The sequence below is a fragment of the Triturus cristatus genome, chromosome 5_1, assembly GCF_964204655.1.
Source record: "Triturus cristatus chromosome 5_1, aTriCri1.1, whole genome shotgun sequence".
NCBI lineage: Eukaryota > Metazoa > Chordata > Amphibia > Caudata > Salamandridae > Triturus > Triturus cristatus.
Window position 1 is genome coordinate 604,184,458 of NC_140587.1, and position 20,544 is coordinate 604,205,001.

Sequence of the window (20,544 nt, forward strand, 5' to 3'; positions counted from 1 at the left end):
TTTTAGCAATCTCTCTTGAAAGGTACAGTGATATTTAACTGTACCAAGTCCTGCTTGGTTCTAAAATAAAATACACCTAAAATATTTTTATACAAAACTATTGGACAGAGTTCAGTCTTTGAGTGTCTGAAATCATTTCTTGCCGGGGTGTGTACAATAAATACTTAACACTACCCTCTGATAAAGACTTACTGCTCATCCACACTACCACAAATATAGAGTAAGGTATTATCTACTTTTACCACTATAAGCCTTTGGGTATACTCTGGACTCTGTGAACATCATACCTTACCTCGGTATAGTATATACAGAGCCAGCTTCCCACACATCCTACCAGCAGATGGCCCATTCTGGCGTACCTAATCTCTCTATTGTGTGACTGGGTGGAATTCACAAAGTCCAACTGTCAACTACACCCAGTCATGTTACTGCAGGCACCAAATAGGAAAGGGTATTTTCAAAATTGAATTTTAGAATCAGGCAGGCTGAAAAAGGTTTCACCTCAATGAATAGAAACAGGATGAAGTTGCAGTAAAGCAGTTGACTTTTGTTGGGAAAGTTCTAAGAGGGTGAAATGTGAATCTTGTGCCCATAGAAGGTCCCTCATCACAGGATAATTTTTTCGCCTTCAAATATTCCCACCTTAGAACATTTTGATGTTCGGAGAAGCCAAAGAAGGCTCCACAAGGCCTGATACGTCTCTGCAAGGTCCCTCTAAATAGAATTTGCTGCTGTGGAAAAGCTCTGAGTGGGAGCAAACTGAATCTTTGGCCCAGTGGCAATGCACCTTTGCCAGATTGGCTTGGCAGTTTGGTCTTGGTCCTCTAGAGGTCTTTGGAGCCAAAAACGTTTCCAAGTCCCAGGTTTTGGGAAAATATTTGGAGGAGTACACTTTAAGTTTAACTTGGGGGCAGCTCTTGGTGCACAATCCTCTAGCAGAGGCTAGTATCAGATTTCAAAGCAGGTCCAGTTGGAACTGGTCAGCTGGGAAATTGAAGGGAGTGTCTTTTGTAGCTAGTTGTGTCCTTTTAATCTAAACTGAAGTTCAACCTTATAACCCTTGGCGTCTAGTGCTTTGTCCTGGGTACAAGAGGGAGAACAGGTTCAATATTCTAGGCTCTTCTCAGGTCACAGACAGTTGGTCTAGTCCTTGTGTGATCTTCCACAGGTCCAGAAAGTGTTCGGAGGAGAGTATTATGCTTGGAACAATTATGCCTGGCCCCTACCTGTGGATGGGAAATTCTTGGACACTCCCAAAACACTGGGACAAAAGAGACCATACTCACTTTTGCAGCGTCTCCTGTTTGCCCTATTACAAGCAATCCAACAGCAAGATGACAGAAACATTCTTCCTCTGTGCCTACCCTAGAGCGGTGGCCAGAAAAATGAGCAGCCCCTCATTTGTGCTCATTTAAAACAGGTTCTGGGGCAGCTGCTCTCCCACTGAGAGTGGTACCTGGCTAACAAGAGGGTCAAAGGAGGGGAAGGCCCATGTATAAGCTACACTTGATTGTGAAAGAGCAGGTCTCCTCTAATTTAATTAGGTTTCTCTCCACCAAAGTATTTTATCTCAGTTCTGGGAACACGTTTTTACCTTATCCAGGGGGCTATTCAATCAACTCCTGGATTATAGCTGTACCGCATGCAAATGGGCCTCTAGGTGCTTTAGGGAGGGAAAAGGTAACTTTCTAAAAGTACCTTTTCCCTAATATTTATTACAAATCAAACTTCATCAATAAATTTGGCTTGTAATGAACATTTCAAAAAGTCTAAAATGAATTATGTATATGGGTTCTAGCTGGAGTTAATATTATTAAATTTAATTTGGAACCCGATCCTTTTCCATCAAATAGCTAAATTTGCTGCTGTTAAAATAGCTTTTTGGGCCTTTTCACAGTAAGGACATTTCTAACATTAAACATTTACATATATTACTGTTAAATACCATGCACCCTGTCTTATGGGCATAAAGTCTAACGTGAGGATGACTTATTTATATTTGAAAGGAAGGTTTGTCCTGTCAAAAGGGATTGATTGATCGTATTTGCTGTTTAAACCTATACAGGCAGGTTACAGACGGCAGGCCTGCAGTCATGTGTACACTGTCACTGAAAATTGGATGGCACAGCGGGTGCTCCAGTCCACTTGTGACATTCAACTTACAGGCCCTGGGTACATTTCTATACCATATTTTAGATACAAAAAAGTAATTTAAATATGTCAATCTGGAGTATGCTGTTTGTTAGCGGGGGAGAGTGCACAGAGTTATACAGTCAGTAAAAACACTCAAGCCAAAAATCTGGAAATACACCACGTTTAAGATGGCCATTTCCAATTATGCAAATTTGATGCTCAGAGGGAGTCAGTGGGGGTTAAAGTATGAGAGGTAGTTTCACTTCAGTTAAAATAAAATCTTTCTAAATTGTTGTAAGATTATTTTGTCAAAGACAGCTAACAAAGTTTTACGTGAATATTATTATGCATACTATTATAATATTAAGTGAAATAGCAAGTATTTGGAATCTTAATTTTATTTCCACAGTGTTTTTTCTAATCTAGTGCAAAAATAACAAGGTTTAATTTTTAGAATATTACAAAATCTGACGTGGCCACCACCATGCATTTCAGTTGGAGTGGGTTCATTTAACCACTAAAGAGTAAAATAGTGCTGTACCCCAGATTGACCAACAAAAGCAATATATCTCACATATGTTCATTATGGATATTCAGAAAAATATACAAATTAAAAAAAGGTTCCTCATATTTTTTGTTCCTGTATTTTGGACATACACTGATGATTAAGGCCAATAGATGTTTCCCCAGCTCTCATATACATCAGTTTAAATTCATATACTTCTGTTTAAGTGGGCAAAACAATTCCCCACAATAGAACCACACTGCTATGAGAGTGAAGTTCAGTGTTAGATGGTAGATGATAAAATTGTTTAAACCTTGCAAAGAAAAAATAGAGCGAGGAAACACACAGCTATGTACTCCCACACAGGTGACCCCAATATATCCTGTGGTATGCTTCCAACCTAAATAATCTAGGCTTGTTGTGCAATGTTGTTCTTTGCTGACATAGATGGTGCACTGTGAGCGGAGATGAATTGTAAGGTGTGAAAGGGGAGATGCCACGGGTGGTGAATAATAGCTTGAAGTTGGGGGTGGATGAATGCACAAAAGAATTTGCAGGATAACAATTAGAAACAGCATTGTGCATCTGGATCATATTTGGAGTTAAAACAGCAATTAAGCTACCTATTAAGTCTAGGGAGCCACTGAACTATGTTGTAGTTTAGGGTCAAGAATAAAATCCTGATGCACGCAGTAGGAACAACAGAAATGTCTATTAATAATGTTCTATTTAGCACTGTTCATACCCAAGAGATCTGAAGGGAACAACTTCCTGATCTACCACCTAGGATATTACTCTGTCTCATTTTTCTAAAGACTAAACTGATTGCTCCTGGAATGCACAGAAGCCTCTAGGTCTTGTAAATGAGGAGCCCAGAGGAAAAATGGAAGATTAGAAGATTGCTGATAGCCATCCGAGATGCTTAAAACCTACCTGTGGATACGTGCCTACCTCTGCATAGGAGAAGCACATGTGATATTGATATCTCAGTGGTCAAATGGTTTTCCAGAACTTTGCAGTTATATATTTAGCCTTTCTTAAGAGTCCTACCTCATGCAGAATTCAACGCTCATAAAACCATTATCTGCGAGATTTCTTTCAGGAGTATCCCACAACCGCTCTTCAAAAGGTCATGGGAGTGAGATGGAGCACTTGTCAGGAAAAGACACAACTTTACTAGGTCTCTAAAGGGTGTACATTTTTACTTTTCACAACCCCTCTACATCAAAGACTGCTACACAGCTTATATGACCCTGACAAACCCTAATAGTATAGTAGCCTTTAGATAAACTCAACCTGAGATGAGTGACAGCCATATATACGAGTAAATCAAAAGGTACTTTTGTTCATCCTGTGTGCCCTGTCTTTGCTACAAATATGCACTACTTAACATTTTTACAAACTCTAACATTGATTTCAAATGACTTGCATATTAACTATATACCTAAAGCTACCTTTCTTTAGTGTATCTCCATTGATTGATTTTTGAACCTTTTGTGGTAGTAAGCTAACAGATTTATTTTGCTTACTTTATTCTATTAATTGGATTGCTTTTGAGTTGAGTTCTTACCTACCTAATAACCTCTCTCACAGCTAGCTGCAAGCTTTTGAAAATGTTCAGTTTTGCTAAATCATATTTTCACAAAGTTCAGTCAGGAAATATATAGAAATGGAATTCTTGCAGAATATGAATAATACATTTAATAAAACATATTTGTAGGAACTGTTGTATTAGAAATTCTTCTAAGATTGCTTTTATAAAGTTCCCAGGTTTCTGCCTTTAAGATGACCAGTCTATATACGTAGCTTAATCTGCTTAATGTGGGAAGAGGCTCACAGGAAATTGTTGTTATTCACACCTTATTCTTCAGGAGGAGCTATGACCAACTGATATTTTTGAAAAGCTTCAGAGTACCAACTTCTTCCTCTAATGTTTGCATATCAACAAGGACCACATGCCGGCTTTGAAGAAAGGATGCAAATCAAAGATAAGTGTCTACCATTTCATCACAAATGAAAGGACTTGTGTTCATGGAAGGTGAGATTTTTCTTTGATCTCGAGGGCTGGAGAAAACTGGCTTTGGATATAGTTTGGCAAGAACACGAGAAGACGCCAAGTATGATTCAGATATGCCTTTTTGAAATTTTGCAGCATTGACATCTCTAGGAGGCCTTAAAGTCCCTAGCAGGAGTAGGAACTGTGTCACACTATTGTAAAATATACATAGGGTTAGTGCAACATTAGTCTGCTTGTTTAGGGGTGCGGGAGCCCTTTAAAATGTTGCTCAGCTACTGTGTAAGGACTGTGCAAAGGAATCTCAAACTTACGTTGTCGTGGGTCTCTGGAACCACAAGAGCTGTTCTGATGGCTAAAGGGGTTGTTTTAATGCATGTCACCCAAGAACAAAGGGTCCCTCGGTCTTCATTTGGAAAAGTCTCTTGCTGGAAAATTGTGACACATCCAAAAGATGTCCTACTAGCAAACATGATGAATAGCGAGAGAGATAAAAAAAAAAGAGCGAGTTGGAGAAGGAGAGCTTCTCCAGATGACTGAGTCCAAAGTCAGGTTTTTGTGCAAAGATTCACTAGCAAGGAGATTCAGTGAAGGAAACCGGCTGGGTCATAGCATTTCTTGTTGCTTGGCTGTTGAAGTCACAGTTCAGAATGTATAATGTTGTAGCCATAAAAGATGAACACAAAGATACAAAACTTCAAAGCAAGTAGATGCTGAAAGTATTATATCATATCATGAGCCCAGGTACCCTCCTCACACTTTGGTGCAATCAATGGCTTTATGACAATATCTAGAAGATGTGGAGACAGCGTGGGTTGAGAAGGAGCATTGACTGGCTCTGAACAGGCTGATCTAATTATAGAAGGTATACATGGCTATTGACAGGCTAGCTTTTGGGAAGGCCAATAGCTCTGACACCCTAGCTGCAGAGTTTTATAAGACTTAATAAGGCCCACAAAATTTCATGTTGTATGTGAAAACCTTAGAATGTGGTGAATTCGCTCCATCCATCAAAAACGCAATCATTATAACCTATTAAAACCCGGCAAGGAATAACTAATGTATAGATCACTGACGCTAATCAATATAGTCAGTAAAATTATGGCACAAATATTGACTAGTAGGATAGTGCCACTTTTGTTATTGCCTGATCAATCCAGGTCCATCCACATAAGAGACATGTTATTCAATCTACAGAACATATTTGCAGTAATACATTCAAATTAGATTGGACATCTTTTCATTCTCTGTATTGTTTGAAGCATAGAAGATGTTTGACTCATGAGAATGGCCTTATCTTAGAGAAATGTTGGAAATGATGATGGTGGGGGGGTCTTTCTTTCTGCAGTTAATTGCTGTACAGATAGCCAACCCACAGAGTAAAAACTAAAGGTCATATGTCATCTTCATTAATTACTGGTAAAGGGACCTGACAGGGATGCCCCCTCTCCTGTTTCTTTTTGCCATAGTTATGGAGCTTTTAAACCGGATTCATTTCATTCACACAGGAGTATGCTATTTTCAACTCATCACCTGATAATATATGTGTATGTGTCCAGATAAAAAGGTTCCCCTAGTGATTCAGGAAATTATAAAATTTGGATTAGATTTATGGATCTGTATTAACTATGTCAAGTCAGAACTATTTACGGGTCCAGGTTGATGATCTATAGGTTGTATGATGTAGTTCTTGCTGGTAACTATGGCCAAATGATGAAAAAATTACCTATACAAATAGGTAAGTAGATAAAGTACTCACTCGCAATTGTGGGTAAGATCATTATAGTACAGATCACAGTTTTCCTAAAATTCGTATACCTATCTAAAGTAATACGCATTCTTCTCAAAAGGTTATTTTTTCTTTCACTTAATTTCAGTAACTAGATGAGTGTGAGCAGGAAGCAGCCAACGGTTCTTTGGGCCATTCTCACCTCATCATATGATAGGGGAGTTCATTGCTATAATACCTGTTAACATAATGCTCAAATATGGTTTAACAAAGTCCAATTCTGATGTTGTAATTGCACCATTAGATTTTGTGGTAGATTGGTATATATTAGTTGTTACCTTTAACTTAAAATACATAAAAAGAAAATTATTAAGAGAGAAAATTAGCAACAGTGACACCAGAAGTAAAAAAGATAAGAGGATCATTTGAAAGATGAATAAAGAGATGTAAGGATAAATGACCAAAATGAGGAAGTTAGAAAGATGGATAGAAAGAGGCAAAGTGAAGATGGAGAGGGCTGAGTGAGAGAGAGGAAGGCAAGTACATGATTACAACTGGTTGATGTTAATTCTTTCCCCAGCCCAGAAATTCTTGTCTTACCTCTGCTTCCACCCATGTTTTGGGAGTGGGAATATATTTGTAGTAGCTAGCAAATCTGGTAGACCAATCATCTGGGAAGGAGGCGTGTCCTGTTAGATGAATTGAGAACAACAGTTTTTACAGGCGCTCTTAGTTTTCTGTAGAACCTTGTTACATCTTTAATTGTGAATGTTCATAGCACTATTTTATATTGATATGTGTTTCTGCCACAAACTGGCTTTGAATTCATTCTAAAAACTGTATTTGCATTAATGTAAAAAATGTGGATAAGAATCTAACTTGGATTGAGAGTAGTTATTTCCACACAATCAAATAGCCTTTGGGGAGGGGGCAATATATACAGTTTAGAAGCATCATTCACTGACTATCATAGCACTTGTGGGTTTCTCAGTATGCATACAGACATCTGCTCATTGCGGGCTCCATAAGGTAATGGGTTGTGTCACTTTTTCACCAAGCCCATGTGAGTAAGCTCCATAGGGTTTGCATTTTATAGTGTGTGGTGTGTGTGTGTGTGTGTGTGTGCCAGTGTCTCCCTCTCTCAGCTAGCAAGTCAAGTGTTCATTCTTTTTTTAGTACCACTTTATTCCTTAGCCTAGTGATTATGGGCCAAACGTACGAAGCCATTTTGCAATTGAAAACTCTGAGGTTCGCAAAGTCTCATTGTTTGCCTCTAAACTAATTTTGCAAATCGGGAAAGTATTTTCGACTTATTAAACTGTTATACTGACAGATACCGAACCACAATTAAGAAGTGGCATTGAAGGGGAAAGTTCCCTCCTAATTGTGATTTGGTATGATATTTGATATGTGTCAGTGGTTTGCTATTGTACTTGCAGTTGTAAACTACTGACCTCAAACACTGTGTCAATTAATTTGCATACTGGAGGATGTTCCTTGAGGAAATGTAGCCTTTGTGACTAATGTTGCCAGCCTTTGAGGGATACATAATGGTCTGGAGTACCACTGTTTACTGCCCCTCAATAATTTTCTCAACCAGGAAGCCATTTTTGTTTTTTTTATAAAAGGCAGCAGTGGTTCCTTTCAGGAACAGAGGCTGCTTTAAGACAGGCATTTGAAATGCAATAGGTTTTGCATTTGCGAGAGTTTAATCTATTGGCATTGTAAATGACAATACCTTTTAATTATCGGTTTTGATATTTAACACATAAATAAAAGGCATTGTCATTTACAATGCCAATAGCTCAAACTCTTGTAAATGTGAGCCCTATTTAATTTGAAAGAAGGGGCTCCCATTTTCCCGGGCTGCTTAGAAAGCGAAAGTGGTGTGCTGAATGTTGCAGGAAAGCATGTTGTGCCTGCAGTACGGTAAAATCATTATAGAAGATAGTGCGTACAAACTAAATAAGACATGCCGTGTAACAACAGAAGTAAAAGACCCAGTCCGCATGAGAGGTTACAAATGAAGACAAGGCAGTACTAAGGAGAGACTAACAAGCCAATTTACAAATCAGAAGCCAGCGTTTACGAAGGGCAATGACACAAGCCAATGAAAAATATGGGCAGAGAGTGGGTGGAGCTTCAAGCCTATACTCCAATACAGCATGCCTCGCAGAGCAGCGCATGCGCTGCCCAGGCTTGACCTAAAAAGATTCACTTGGGAAAATGCAAACATTATTAGGATGGCAGTTTGATGCTCTTTGCAGACCACCATCCTTGTGTTTGCAGCCAATCACACAGGGATACAAATATCGAACTGCCTAAATAATGCCCATTTGGCAGTTCATTCTGCGACTGCATGTAACTAAAGATTTTACAACGTGACCTATCAGTGCATAGGACACATCACAAAATTAAAGACTGGTCGCAAAACGCTGATGCGTGATTTGCAACTTTTTTTTAGTACATCTGGATCTCTGTGTTCCCTGCCTCATTGCTGATGCATCACATAACTTTTTCAGTGCATTCAATATCACAGTTTGTTCCCTGTGTTAGTGTGTCTTTGAGTCAGGGAGCTATTGCAGTTCCATCCGTGTTCAAGTATTCCCTGCTTTATTGTGCAATTCTCCCCGTCCCAGTGTTGCACTATAATTGCCTTGCTATAAAAGTCAGTGAGCTGTGGCTTGTATGCTTTCATTTCAGTGATCCCAATCCCCCTGTCACTATATTCAGTGCCCCACTGTTTGCTTGTTCTCTATTCTTCTAGAGTGGATCACTGGTTAAAGCATCCCCTTTTTCTATGTTATGCTGTATTCAGCTTGATGTAGTTGTCCTTCTGCTCCTGTATTATTTTTGTCATGCTGTCATTGGCGTGTTGTGGCTCATGTGCTGTTATTGTGGTAGTGTTTTAGTGAGGGCGGTATTCACGTCTGGTAGCACAGGGCTGGGTTAGTATTGTAGATTTAATGCTAGTGTTGTGTTGTTACAGTGCTGCTGGTGCAGTGTTACAGTTGCACTTCTGCAGATGCATGGCCATTGTTGCAATGCTGGAGCATTTTAATTAGTGTAGGACTGTGAGTAGCTGTGATGCTTTGTGCCTTAGTGTTAGTGTTATTATGTAACTGTAGTTTTATTTTTGTAGCATTTTAGCTTCATTGCTGTAAATTCAGTGTTGGGGTTGTAGTTGTAATGTAATGAAAAAGTGATATATTGATGTAGTTTTGCAGGTGTAGCAATGTAGTAAGTCCTGAAGCTGTTGTGTTTAACGAAGCAGATTTGCTGTAGTAATTGTGTAATAATAGAGTTATTGATGCAGATATAATGCATGTTTTAGCTGTGGTCATGTTGTAATAGTTGTGCTGACATAGCAGCACTGCAGTAGTGTTGTTACCGTAGTGCATTAGCTCATAATGGGCACATCATTCATAAGTTTGAAGAGAAATCTGTGGCATTGGCATTCAGGTGTTTAGAGGTCCCTAAACCTTTCTTCAACTCTTAAATCACAGGCTCTGCCAAGGTGGCAGCCATAGTGAAATTAGAACTGGCAGCAGCATGTGAATGGCCAATAACTTCAACCCTATTTCCCCAGGGGTGTGTTTGGTACTATCTTAGTTGATTCCATTTATATGGGAGGCCAACTGAGAGACAAAGATTATTAACCATGGAATATATGTGAATAAGTTAAGGACAGTTTCTAGGCCTTGGGTGCAGTAAGCTTCTCTTCCGTGAGATTACAGATCTGTTTTGTGGGTCTGGCTGTATTTAATGGCTCGTAGTGTGATGAATTGTTTTCCTCTTCATTAGTATGAATTAGTGCATTAACTGAAAGTTTTGACTTGGGGATATTGGGTCATCATATACACCTAAAAACCTAGGTGATATAATGAGAGGGTTCTTCGGAAACATATAGAAAATAGTTTAACATGCAGAAGAGGCCAGATAAATGTGGAGAAAGTGCACAGTTTTAATCAGTAATTCAAGCATACATTAAATGTTACTGGAAAATAGGACTCAAAATATCAAACAAGTTTCATGATTAAATCTATGCATCATGGGGTAACAGTACAAAGGTTCAACATATTCAACAAGTAATACTGTGATCCAGTGCGCAGGTGAGTAAAATGTTTAATTCCACATATGTTATCATGGCAGTGAGCTGATCGTCGGCACATTCAATCATATCCAAAAAAATGTATATGTGTGGAATACAATATGCTGCAAATGTGGGCCTGATCTAATTTATATATCAAACATTAAAATGTAAAGTCACATTTAATTTTACATAGCAGTGCTACTCAATAAGCTCCTAGGACATTCTGCAGTCTAAACTGCATACATAATACATATTCTGGCCAATTGTACAAGGATTTGCAAAATAGCGACAGTCATGGCTATGTAAACAATACATAGAAAAACAGGGGAGAGAGAGAAGCTAATTGAGGCTAACCCTCAGCCTCCCTTAAACTTTGTAATCGGTACACAAAAGAGGAAAAAGCCTCACAACTGATGAACTCCTTAAATTAGTTCATCAGTTGTGAAACTGATATCACCATTAAACTAGGCCTTGGTAGTGAACTACACTCTGTTCACGGAGTTTGCAGAGTTTTCTGCACTCCGCGGAACTCGCGGAGTGCAGATACCTCCGCTCCATGTAGTGCAGCAGAGTTTTTTCTCTGCTTGTGCTCGCCAGCGGTAAGTTGCAAGCTACCACTCGGGTAGAATTTTTACTCAAGCAGCAGGAAGATCAGCGCATACAGCAGTTTGCACTGCACTCTCCCACTTGTAGAACTCTGCAGAGTTTTTGTCACTCCACCCAGGCCTGCATTATACCCACTGAAAAAGGCAGAGGGATTGTCTTACAGTTGACCACAGCCTAAAGAACAGAATGACTTAGACTATTGGCAGATGATCACAACTACAAGATACTTGGTGTTGATCCCACAGCCACAATGAAATGAGAGATTCACTCTATGGTAAAGGAGGCAGAGTGTGAGGGGTAGATCAAAAAGCACGAAGGGGATTTTTTGAGAAGCACCAATTCGGTGATACCACATTTTTATATTCTGTCAAAGGTCCACATATATTGTGACACACCTCCAGGCATGCCAACTGTATCAGAGATAGAGTGCCTTCTTTAACCCTTGTCACAATTTTGGGACTTTTGCCAATACTACAGAAGAAGGAGACCTACATAACAGATACAACAGGCCTATTGGTCCATATCAGAAACATTGACTTTGATGACCAACAAGACCTCCGAATGAGATTAGATGTAGAGAGTCTGTACACCATCCTCCCCCAAGAAGAAACTCTAGAGGTAATTAATGAGGTTCTTGAGAGTGCAGAATGGACCTATTTCAATGCCCAGAAATGTGCTGATGGGCTGCGCACAACTTGCTCTGACTAGAAACTACTTTGAGTTTGAAGGCACCCTCTTTCTACAAACCCACGGTACTTCGATGAGGAGTCCCTTTGCCCCTAGTTTGGCAGGGTTACATGGAGACAACGTAGAAAAGAGAAACATCTTACATAAGACAAACCCATATTGGAGTAACATCTGTATATGGAAACAATATATAAAAGACATTCTGTTGATATAGAGAGGGGACATAAAGACTTCCTTTGACTTCATTACTTGGCTCAACAACCAGGTTAGGAACCTTAAATTCAAACATACTACCAGTAGAGAATAATTTACATTCCAGAATGTGGATATGTTCCCAGAGGGACCCTACAGACAGATACCCATGTGAAACCCACAGCTAAGATCAGTTTGTTATGCTTTGACAGTATTTTACCAGCGACCATTGCAGGAAAATCTTCCAACAAGGAGACCATCTATCAGCCAAACTGAGGGCACGTAACTTACCTGAGAAAATCATTCAGAAAACAAAAAACGTGTGAGAAAGAAGAATTGAGATGTACTACTAGCAACACAAGCAAAAGAAAAAACTGAACACTCTGGTATGTGTCACCACATACAACATCGCCTCAGACTGCAACTAAAAAGATCATCAAACGCAATTGGGACATTCTAAACACAGGGTCTAGACAGCTGGACTGTCCCCTCGTTTCCAACAAAGGAACAACAAATTTGCAGGACACACTTGTCCACACTATGCCCAGAGTCAAATTATAATCAGAGAATATGATTCACAGTGCACTAGGCCTTCCAGGAGTAATAGGTCACTTACCCGTGTGTTCAATGCAGCGTCTGCCAACTGACCACACCAACAAAATAAATTGACCTAGGCTTACACACTCCGTGGCAATTACACAGACATACACACTGAAACACTAAACAGGACATTTACCTGATAACCTGTCCAAGCAAACTCAGATAGGTAGGGATAATGACTTGAAAAATAAGCAAAAGAATCTGCAAATACAGGAGTAACATCAGATGTAGACGCAATATCGCCAAAATGGCAGAAAATTACATCACCGCTGGACAGTCTGTAAAAGAGCTTAAATGGGTCATAGCAGAGACGAGGAAACTGGAAAGAATTTAATTTGAGAAGGAAAAGCGTTGGATTCATAAGTTATCCACACAGAAAAAAGGACTGAATGATGAAATCCGCTGGTGCAATGTGCTCCAATAATATTTATTGCAGCTCACTATCCAATAGCTTACACTGATGAATAAGGACTGATATCTGACACTGTGTGTGTGTGTACATAGGTGTATGTTTTCACAATATAATTCACAGAATTACATCGTATTTTTCTTTGCATCTTTCCCCTTAGTACGGTCTTTTTCCTTTTCTCCTCCCCCTTTTTGTTGTTGCCTTGCACTGCTCTCCATAGATCAACAAGACCACATATATGGTGAGATGGGACTACATTTCCCATCCCTCCCCCAACATGACCCCTTCTCCACCAATAGCTAAGCTTGGGAGTCCTTCGCCAGACTCTTTCCTTTAGGAACAAAGGGAAATTTGGATGCAAAACTACATTTCCCAGTATTCACGCACACCAGCACTCCTCCTTTAGGGACCATGTGACTTTGGTCACATGACTTCCTCCCTCGACATAAAAGACAGCCCAATTCAGGCCAGCTATCGTCAGAGGAGTGCAGGGAGTTGAATAGGTGGAAAGGAGGATGATTTTCCTTGGTGTATTAAGTGCTGGGTGAAACAGGATAATTTAGCCCTTTCTTTAGGAACCCCCTCCCTTTTTATGAAGCAAAGGGTAAATACTGTGTTATCTATTCTCTTAGAGTGTGATGGCAGGGATCGCCCTACCCCCACTAACTGATGGAGCCTGAATTTTTAGGAATCATGTAGGTGTCATGGACATGACGGAAATATTTGAAATACACTAGCATGTGAAGGCTTAACACTACTGGCTATTATACTTTATTTGTCTTTACCTTTAAGTGTGTGTATATATATATATATATATATATATATATATATATATATATATATATATATATATATATATATATATATATATATATATAACAGTCCTTTCCGCTCTTTTTTTCAGCGTAGATAAAGGCACGGACCTCTCGCCTCCAGGAACCAAATGACAAATCCCACAACACGGAGAGTGGGTGAAGCAGGCGATTTATTTCCCAAAAATGTTAAATTAAGAAAATAGCAGGACCAGTGTCCTAAAATATATATATATACACACACACACACACACACGCACACACACGCACACACAAGTGTTCCCTCACACGGATTCTGGTGAGAAGAAGCGAGCCACTCCAATGTAGAGTTTCACAAATTCCATAGTTTTAATGGCACAAAACATATATATATATATGTACGTATATATATATTCACTGAAAAAACCATAGGTTTCACACATGTTATAGTTAGCTGGACATTTTACTGATAAAAAACCAATGAAATTCCCCCGTTATAGTTAGTGCAGGCAACTATAACTCACGCGACCGCAATCCTCTGCTGATGCTAATACTGTATTTAGACACTTATTTGCCCATGTCTTCTTCCATTAAATTTTAGCTATACATATTACAAATATTTTTTTTTCATAAAGACACATATGTCATCAGCAGAGGATTGCGGTCGCGTGACTTATAGTTGCCTGCACTAACTATAACGGGGGAATTTCATTGGTTTTTTATCAGTAAAATGTCCAGCTAACTATAACATGTGTGAAACCTATGGTTTTTTCAGTGAATTTGCAAGGTTTTTTAAATGCTAATTCCTAACTATAACGTGTGTGAAACCTATGGTTTTTTCAGTGAATTTGTACGTTTTTTTAAATGCTAAGTTACTTTACGCCATTCGTGGCGTGCGCGCCCACTTAACGCAGTTCGTTCCGTGCGCGCACAGTGCGCTTCGCGCACCGTGTGCGCACAGTGAGCACGCGGTGCGCTTCGCGCACCGCACGCCCACTTTACGCAGTTAGTGCCGTGCACGCACGGTGGGCACGCGGTGCGCTACGCGCACCGCGTGCCCACGTTACGCTGGATGGGCCATGTACGCACGATGCGCTTCGCGCACCGTGCGCACATGGAGGACATATTATGCGCTTCGTTGTGAAAGGTAATCTTTTAAATTTTCATTTACAATATATGCCATGCACAAATGGTGTCCTTCGGGCACCATTGGAACACGGGGTGGGGATAGTGTGGATAATTTTTTTTTTTTAAATAATTTTTACCGTACGCGTACGGTAAGCGTAATCGGCGATTTTTGAAAAAAAATAAAATTGACTTTTTGGCCTTGGGGGTTCTTTGGGGATACCTTCATCAAGACTAGGTGGTTAGGAGCTGTCTAAACAGCCCCTTTACATGTTTTTTGCCTTTGTTTTTCCTCCCCCCCTCAGAGTGCGAGAGAGAAAATGGCGGCCGCCGCTTCCTGGTTTCGACCGATTCGAATGTTTACTAAGATCTAACAGCCAATCAGAATCGCGCTCGCGCACGGCACCGTACGCGTACGGTAAGCTTACCGTAAGCGCACGGTAAGCGCACCGTAAGCTGCCACAGATATATATATTGATTTAAATGCTATTTTCTCAGGAACTACTCAACAGATTTACACCAGACCTACAAAAGGCACTTCCTTGACCTGACGACTACCTCTGTGCCAAATTTCAAGTAACTCTGTTCAGCCGTTCGGGCTGTAGCTGTGTCTAAAGGTCCTATGGAAAAATGCATGGGAAAAACGCGTTTTGGGACCCCCCTTTTTTCTCAGCCCCCGCTTGACGAATCCCCCTGAGACTTTCAGGGTAGGAGCGGAGCGTAGCGCCCCACCTATTTTGAAAATTTTGCAAGGATTCGTCGACCAGCGCCAAAGTTATTCCAAATAGAATGTTGCGGTTTTCCTATGGAAACAGGGTCCTAACTATAACTACCTACTGGCGACCGCCAGTAGGTAATATAAATATATATATATATATATATATATATATATATATATATATATATATATATATATATATATATATATATATATATATCTTGTCTGTCATCTGGGAGTATACTCATGTGTCTACATGCCCCGTATGGCACACAATAATGATCAGGGGTGTGAGTCACTCCTTAAACAAAAATGCTTTTGTGATGTCTATTTTAGAGACCATTAGAGGTGAAAATGTCCTTTATGATATGTGGGCCCGATTCACAGAACTAACTTAAGACAAAATCCTAAACTTACTACTTTTGGTATTCACAGAAGTTAGGATTTTGTCTTAAGTTTGTCTTAAGACAAACTTAAGACAGACTTAAGACAAACTTAAGACAGACTTAAGACAGACTTAAGACAGACTTAAGACAGACTTAAGACAGACTTAAGACGACTTAAGTTAGGATTTTGTCTTAAGTTTGTCTTAAGTCTGTCTTAAGTTTGTCTTAAGTCTGTCTTAAGTCTGTCTTAAGTCTGTCTTAAGTTTGTCTTAAGTTTGTCTTAAGTTTGTCTTAAGTTTGTCTTAAGACAGACTTAAGACAAAATCCTAACTTCTGTGAATACCAAAAGTAGTAAGTTTAGGATTTTGTCTTAAGTTAGGTCTGTGAATCTGTCCCATTGTGAATGCATGCTTCATGTTTAGCGGACTGTGCAAACTAGCATCAGGAGTTGGTTTTTAACACAATCGGTGGAAAATCTGTAGATTTTGTCGGTCCTGAAGAAAGCCTGATGACCCTGAGTGGCACTAGTAACAGGCTGAAACATGTCAACCTTACTGAGATATAGATGTAAAGGTTCATTGCACTCGTAGAGCATCACACTGTTTTCATACTAGCTAAAAAACCTTATTAATAAACAAGAATTAGAATCCTTAAATCCTTTTTTAACTGACACTTAGGTTTCAGTAAGAGCTCTGCTTACAAACTGCATTGAGAACACTCACTCACATTAGGTGCAGCAGGTGAGGATCCAATGATGAAGCATGCCACTGGTGGTACCAGTGGGTGAGGATCCTACTAATATATCCATGTAATGCAAGTGTGGCACGTAATCACCTGGGTGCAGATCCCTTTCTACTTTGATATATATTGAGAACTGTTAATTTGACCTCTTAAAATGTTAGGCGCTCATCAGTTGTGAGGCTTTCCCTCTTTTGTGCACTGATTTTTGCTATGTAAAGAATAGACAAAGATTATGTAGTAATTGAAAAATAGCAACTTCTTTTGATTATCCCAGTGCTCATCGGAAATAATGGTACTGAGAAACTGGAGAGAGACTGTAAGCGCTCTGCATAATTGCACTTCACCAATGTGACTTTTTGATTGTTTTCATCTGAAGACATCCAAAAAACATATGAACAACAAGCAACATACTGACTCATGAAAGGGAGACTGAATTTTTGCTTTCAAGATTAGGTAACACTAGAGTGCTGAAAATGCACGTCTTGATGAAGCACATACCCCGTCTTGCACCTTGAGAGAATTTAACCTGCTAAGATTTTATTTTACTAGTATACCAGAGGGCCAAATCATTTCAACAAACTTAATACGCCTGAAATGGACGGACATAACTAAAACAAAATGGTTCTCAATAATAAAGGATCTCCTGGCTGAACTAACAATTGAACCTATGAATAGGATCCAAGCTTGGTCTCTCTTTTTAAACAAATTAGCAAATAAAATTAAAGAACCCCAAGTCAAGGTTAAAAGATACAATCCAACTAAAGACTTACCAAATGATCTACAAGAGCTAAAAAGGGATCTAAAAAGGACACAAAAGAAGATACACTCAGACAAAACCAAAGGGATAATATGGGCGACATTTCGACAACTAAGGAAACAATATAAAAAGAGGACTTGGGAATTTAAAAAAGCAAAAATTGAGAAATTTAAACAGAAACAATCCCAAGATGTGGGCGACTGTCAATCACTACCAATGGACATGGTTCAGTCACTAGTGTATGAATTGGTGCCATCAATCAATCATTCCCATTACACAACAGAGGATATAATAAATATAATAAACAAAGGCAAAAGGGACGGAGCTCCTGGCCCGTATGGTATCCCGCAAGCCACATTCAAGCATGATTTGGAATACTGGAGCACACATCTAGAGAAGCTTTACGCTAATGTAGAGATCAATTATCAAGTTCCGGACAGTTGGCAGGGATCAATCATAACCCCTATTTAAAAAGGAGGAGACAGAAATTACAGGCTAATTGCCATACAGGATGTTGAAGCTAAATATTTTGCCTCACTAATCCTTGAAGATCTGGCCATCTGATCAGGGGAAGGAAACTTGATCCCAAAAAAATCAAACATGATTAAGAAAGGGGATTGGAACTATCTCTAACATTCTGTCAATCTCACTGATAGCAGAAAAATGTAAAACCAAGAAACGGGATCTGCCCCTGTGCTTCATAGACCTAAAAGCTGCATTTGACAGTGTAGACCGGAAACTACTGTGGGCAAAATTAAAAGCCGGGGACATACCGGAGAGAAACTTAAGGGGTCTAGTGTTGTTTTATACAGATACTGAGTGAAGCTGGGTGACAGTGCTAGAATGTCTAGAAAAGTGTATATTACCATGGGCCTGAAACAGGGTTGCGTGCTTGCCCCGCACCTGTTTAACCTATTCATCTCAGACCTAGCTGGAAAGCTTGACGGAATTAATTCACATGCACCAAATTTAGGTAAGCTGCAACTTTCGCACCTTGCCTACGCAGACGACATTGTTATCTTGAGTCTAACCAAGGTTGGTTTGACAAGACTATTAATCGAACTCTCTGAATTTCTGTTCACAAATAAGCTGGAACTCAATACATCCAAAACCAAAACATGCTCATTACAAACTGACTAGCCCCACAACATAACATCTGGCTAAAAGGCAAGCTATTGGAGAATGTATCCAGCTACAAGTATTTGGGATATTATATAGATGACAAGTGATCCCTCCGTGATCAGAAAAACCACATGACACAGCGAGCAGGGGCCCTAGAATTCGCATTCAGGTCATTGGCAAAGAAATTGTGGGGGCCATCATTAAAGCCGCTTCTGTCGACCATACCCGCCAAAGTACTGCCAACCTAATTATATGCCAGCGCTGCTGTGCATGGAAAGGACTCAGAGATTCTTAATAATTAAATATTAAGTATTTATAAAAAAGTTCGCAAGAACGCCTCACCAGCGCAAATGCGCCTAGAATTTGAGCTAATGAATGAAACACTGGGCAGACTTTATAGATACATAAAGGCATGGTACCGGATAAAACAGAACACAGAGAAAAATAGCCTCAATAAATCATTATGGTTGGAACTAGAGAAGGAAAAACATTTGCCCGCCAACCAATTTTTGGACTACGCGCTTAAGGCAACTTGTAGTATTGATCTCTGGAATAAAAACATGCCTTTTCCAACATTCAAGCTAGCACTAAATAAAGCTGCAAAATTCCATTTGCTGCTAGTTGACAAAGGCATCGTTTCTCAAAGATCTCACTTGTGGACAGTGATCAATAACTACAAAATTCTTAAACAAGCGGCCTACCTAGATTCTACTTACTCTATTCTTATAAAAAGACAACTAATGGCGATACGGTTTGGGAAGTTCCCTTCTCTGGCGGATGCGTCGCACTGGAAACACATGGAGAACAAAGAATGCCGTCTTTGCGGCAGTAAAAAGGAAGATTTTGTTCAGCTTGTATGTCACTATAAGAAACTGCAACCAGCACGAATCACCTTCCTAAGGAGAGCATTCTTGGATAGAGGAATACATTTGTGTAGAACTGCTATCACAACCGATCTCCAAATGAATTGTAAATTGATAAAGGTTTTACACACTCATGAACAAGCACTGAAAGCAAAAGCACTTCAAAGAGTTAACTTTAACAGGGAAAGACAGCTATTTCCATTTGCCATAATACAGTGGAAGAGACGACACAGGCGGTCATCTTTGATTATCTGATTTAACAAAGAAGACCTCCCTTTAGTTGAACTGTCAGTGCAATTTGTTAGTATGGAACAAAGAGTCTTACAGATGTAACTCATGGCCAGAAAGGAAGTAAATAATAACCTGACGCTGATATTGTTCACTTAAAATTATATTTATTTGGTAGGTATCACTGTATGTCCGCGAGTAAAACAAGGAAGTAAGAGCAATATTGATGTGCGTTACACACTGATTTTAATGCTGTTTGTATGCTTTATGATGATTTTGATATTGTAAAAATGTAACTTTTACATTTTTGAGTGAAGGCAATTTTTGTATGTAAAATTGTTATGGTTTTAACTATCTAAACAATAAACTAATAACATTACTACAAATGGGGGTGCGCTAGGAAATGAAGTCCAATAGACCGTAGGTATTTTATGCCAAGTTCTTTATTTTTAGTTTCATACGTAATTATAGTAGTAAAAAAAGCTCAGTCAACGCGTTTCATTCCCTCAAGGTGAACTTCATCAGTGCTTAAGGATATTGGGGAAGTTTCTCAAAGATGGTCTTTTGATACAATACATTTTCTCCAGTGTATTGCGCTGGAAGCTCTCGGAGTATCTACAGGCATAGTAATAAAACCTGCATGTTTCGACCGCACTTGTATTCTTCTCATCGGAAACTCCAAGTTTCCGACCAGACGAACGCAAGTGCAGTCGAAACATTCATGAATGGAGATACTCCAAGGGCTTCCAGCGCAATACACTGGAGAAAGTTTCTTGCATCAAAAGTCCGTCTTTGAGAAACTTACTGAATATCTTTAAGCCCTGATGAAGTTCCCCTTGAGTGAA

General features: G+C 39.4%; 1 protein-coding gene across 1 annotated transcript in view; it reads right to left on the reverse strand.

Annotated features, from left to right (window-relative positions):
* LOC146831258 (lectin-like) overlaps positions 1-20,544 on the reverse strand; it is a 181,767-nt gene that overhangs the window by 137,938 nt on the left and 23,285 nt on the right. The window contains exon 3 of the mRNA XM_085604121.1: positions 6,982-7,070. Coding sequence (XP_085460247.1) covers positions 6,982-7,070 — 89 coding nt within the window. The remainder of the gene's footprint in view (positions 1-6,981; positions 7,071-20,544) is intronic.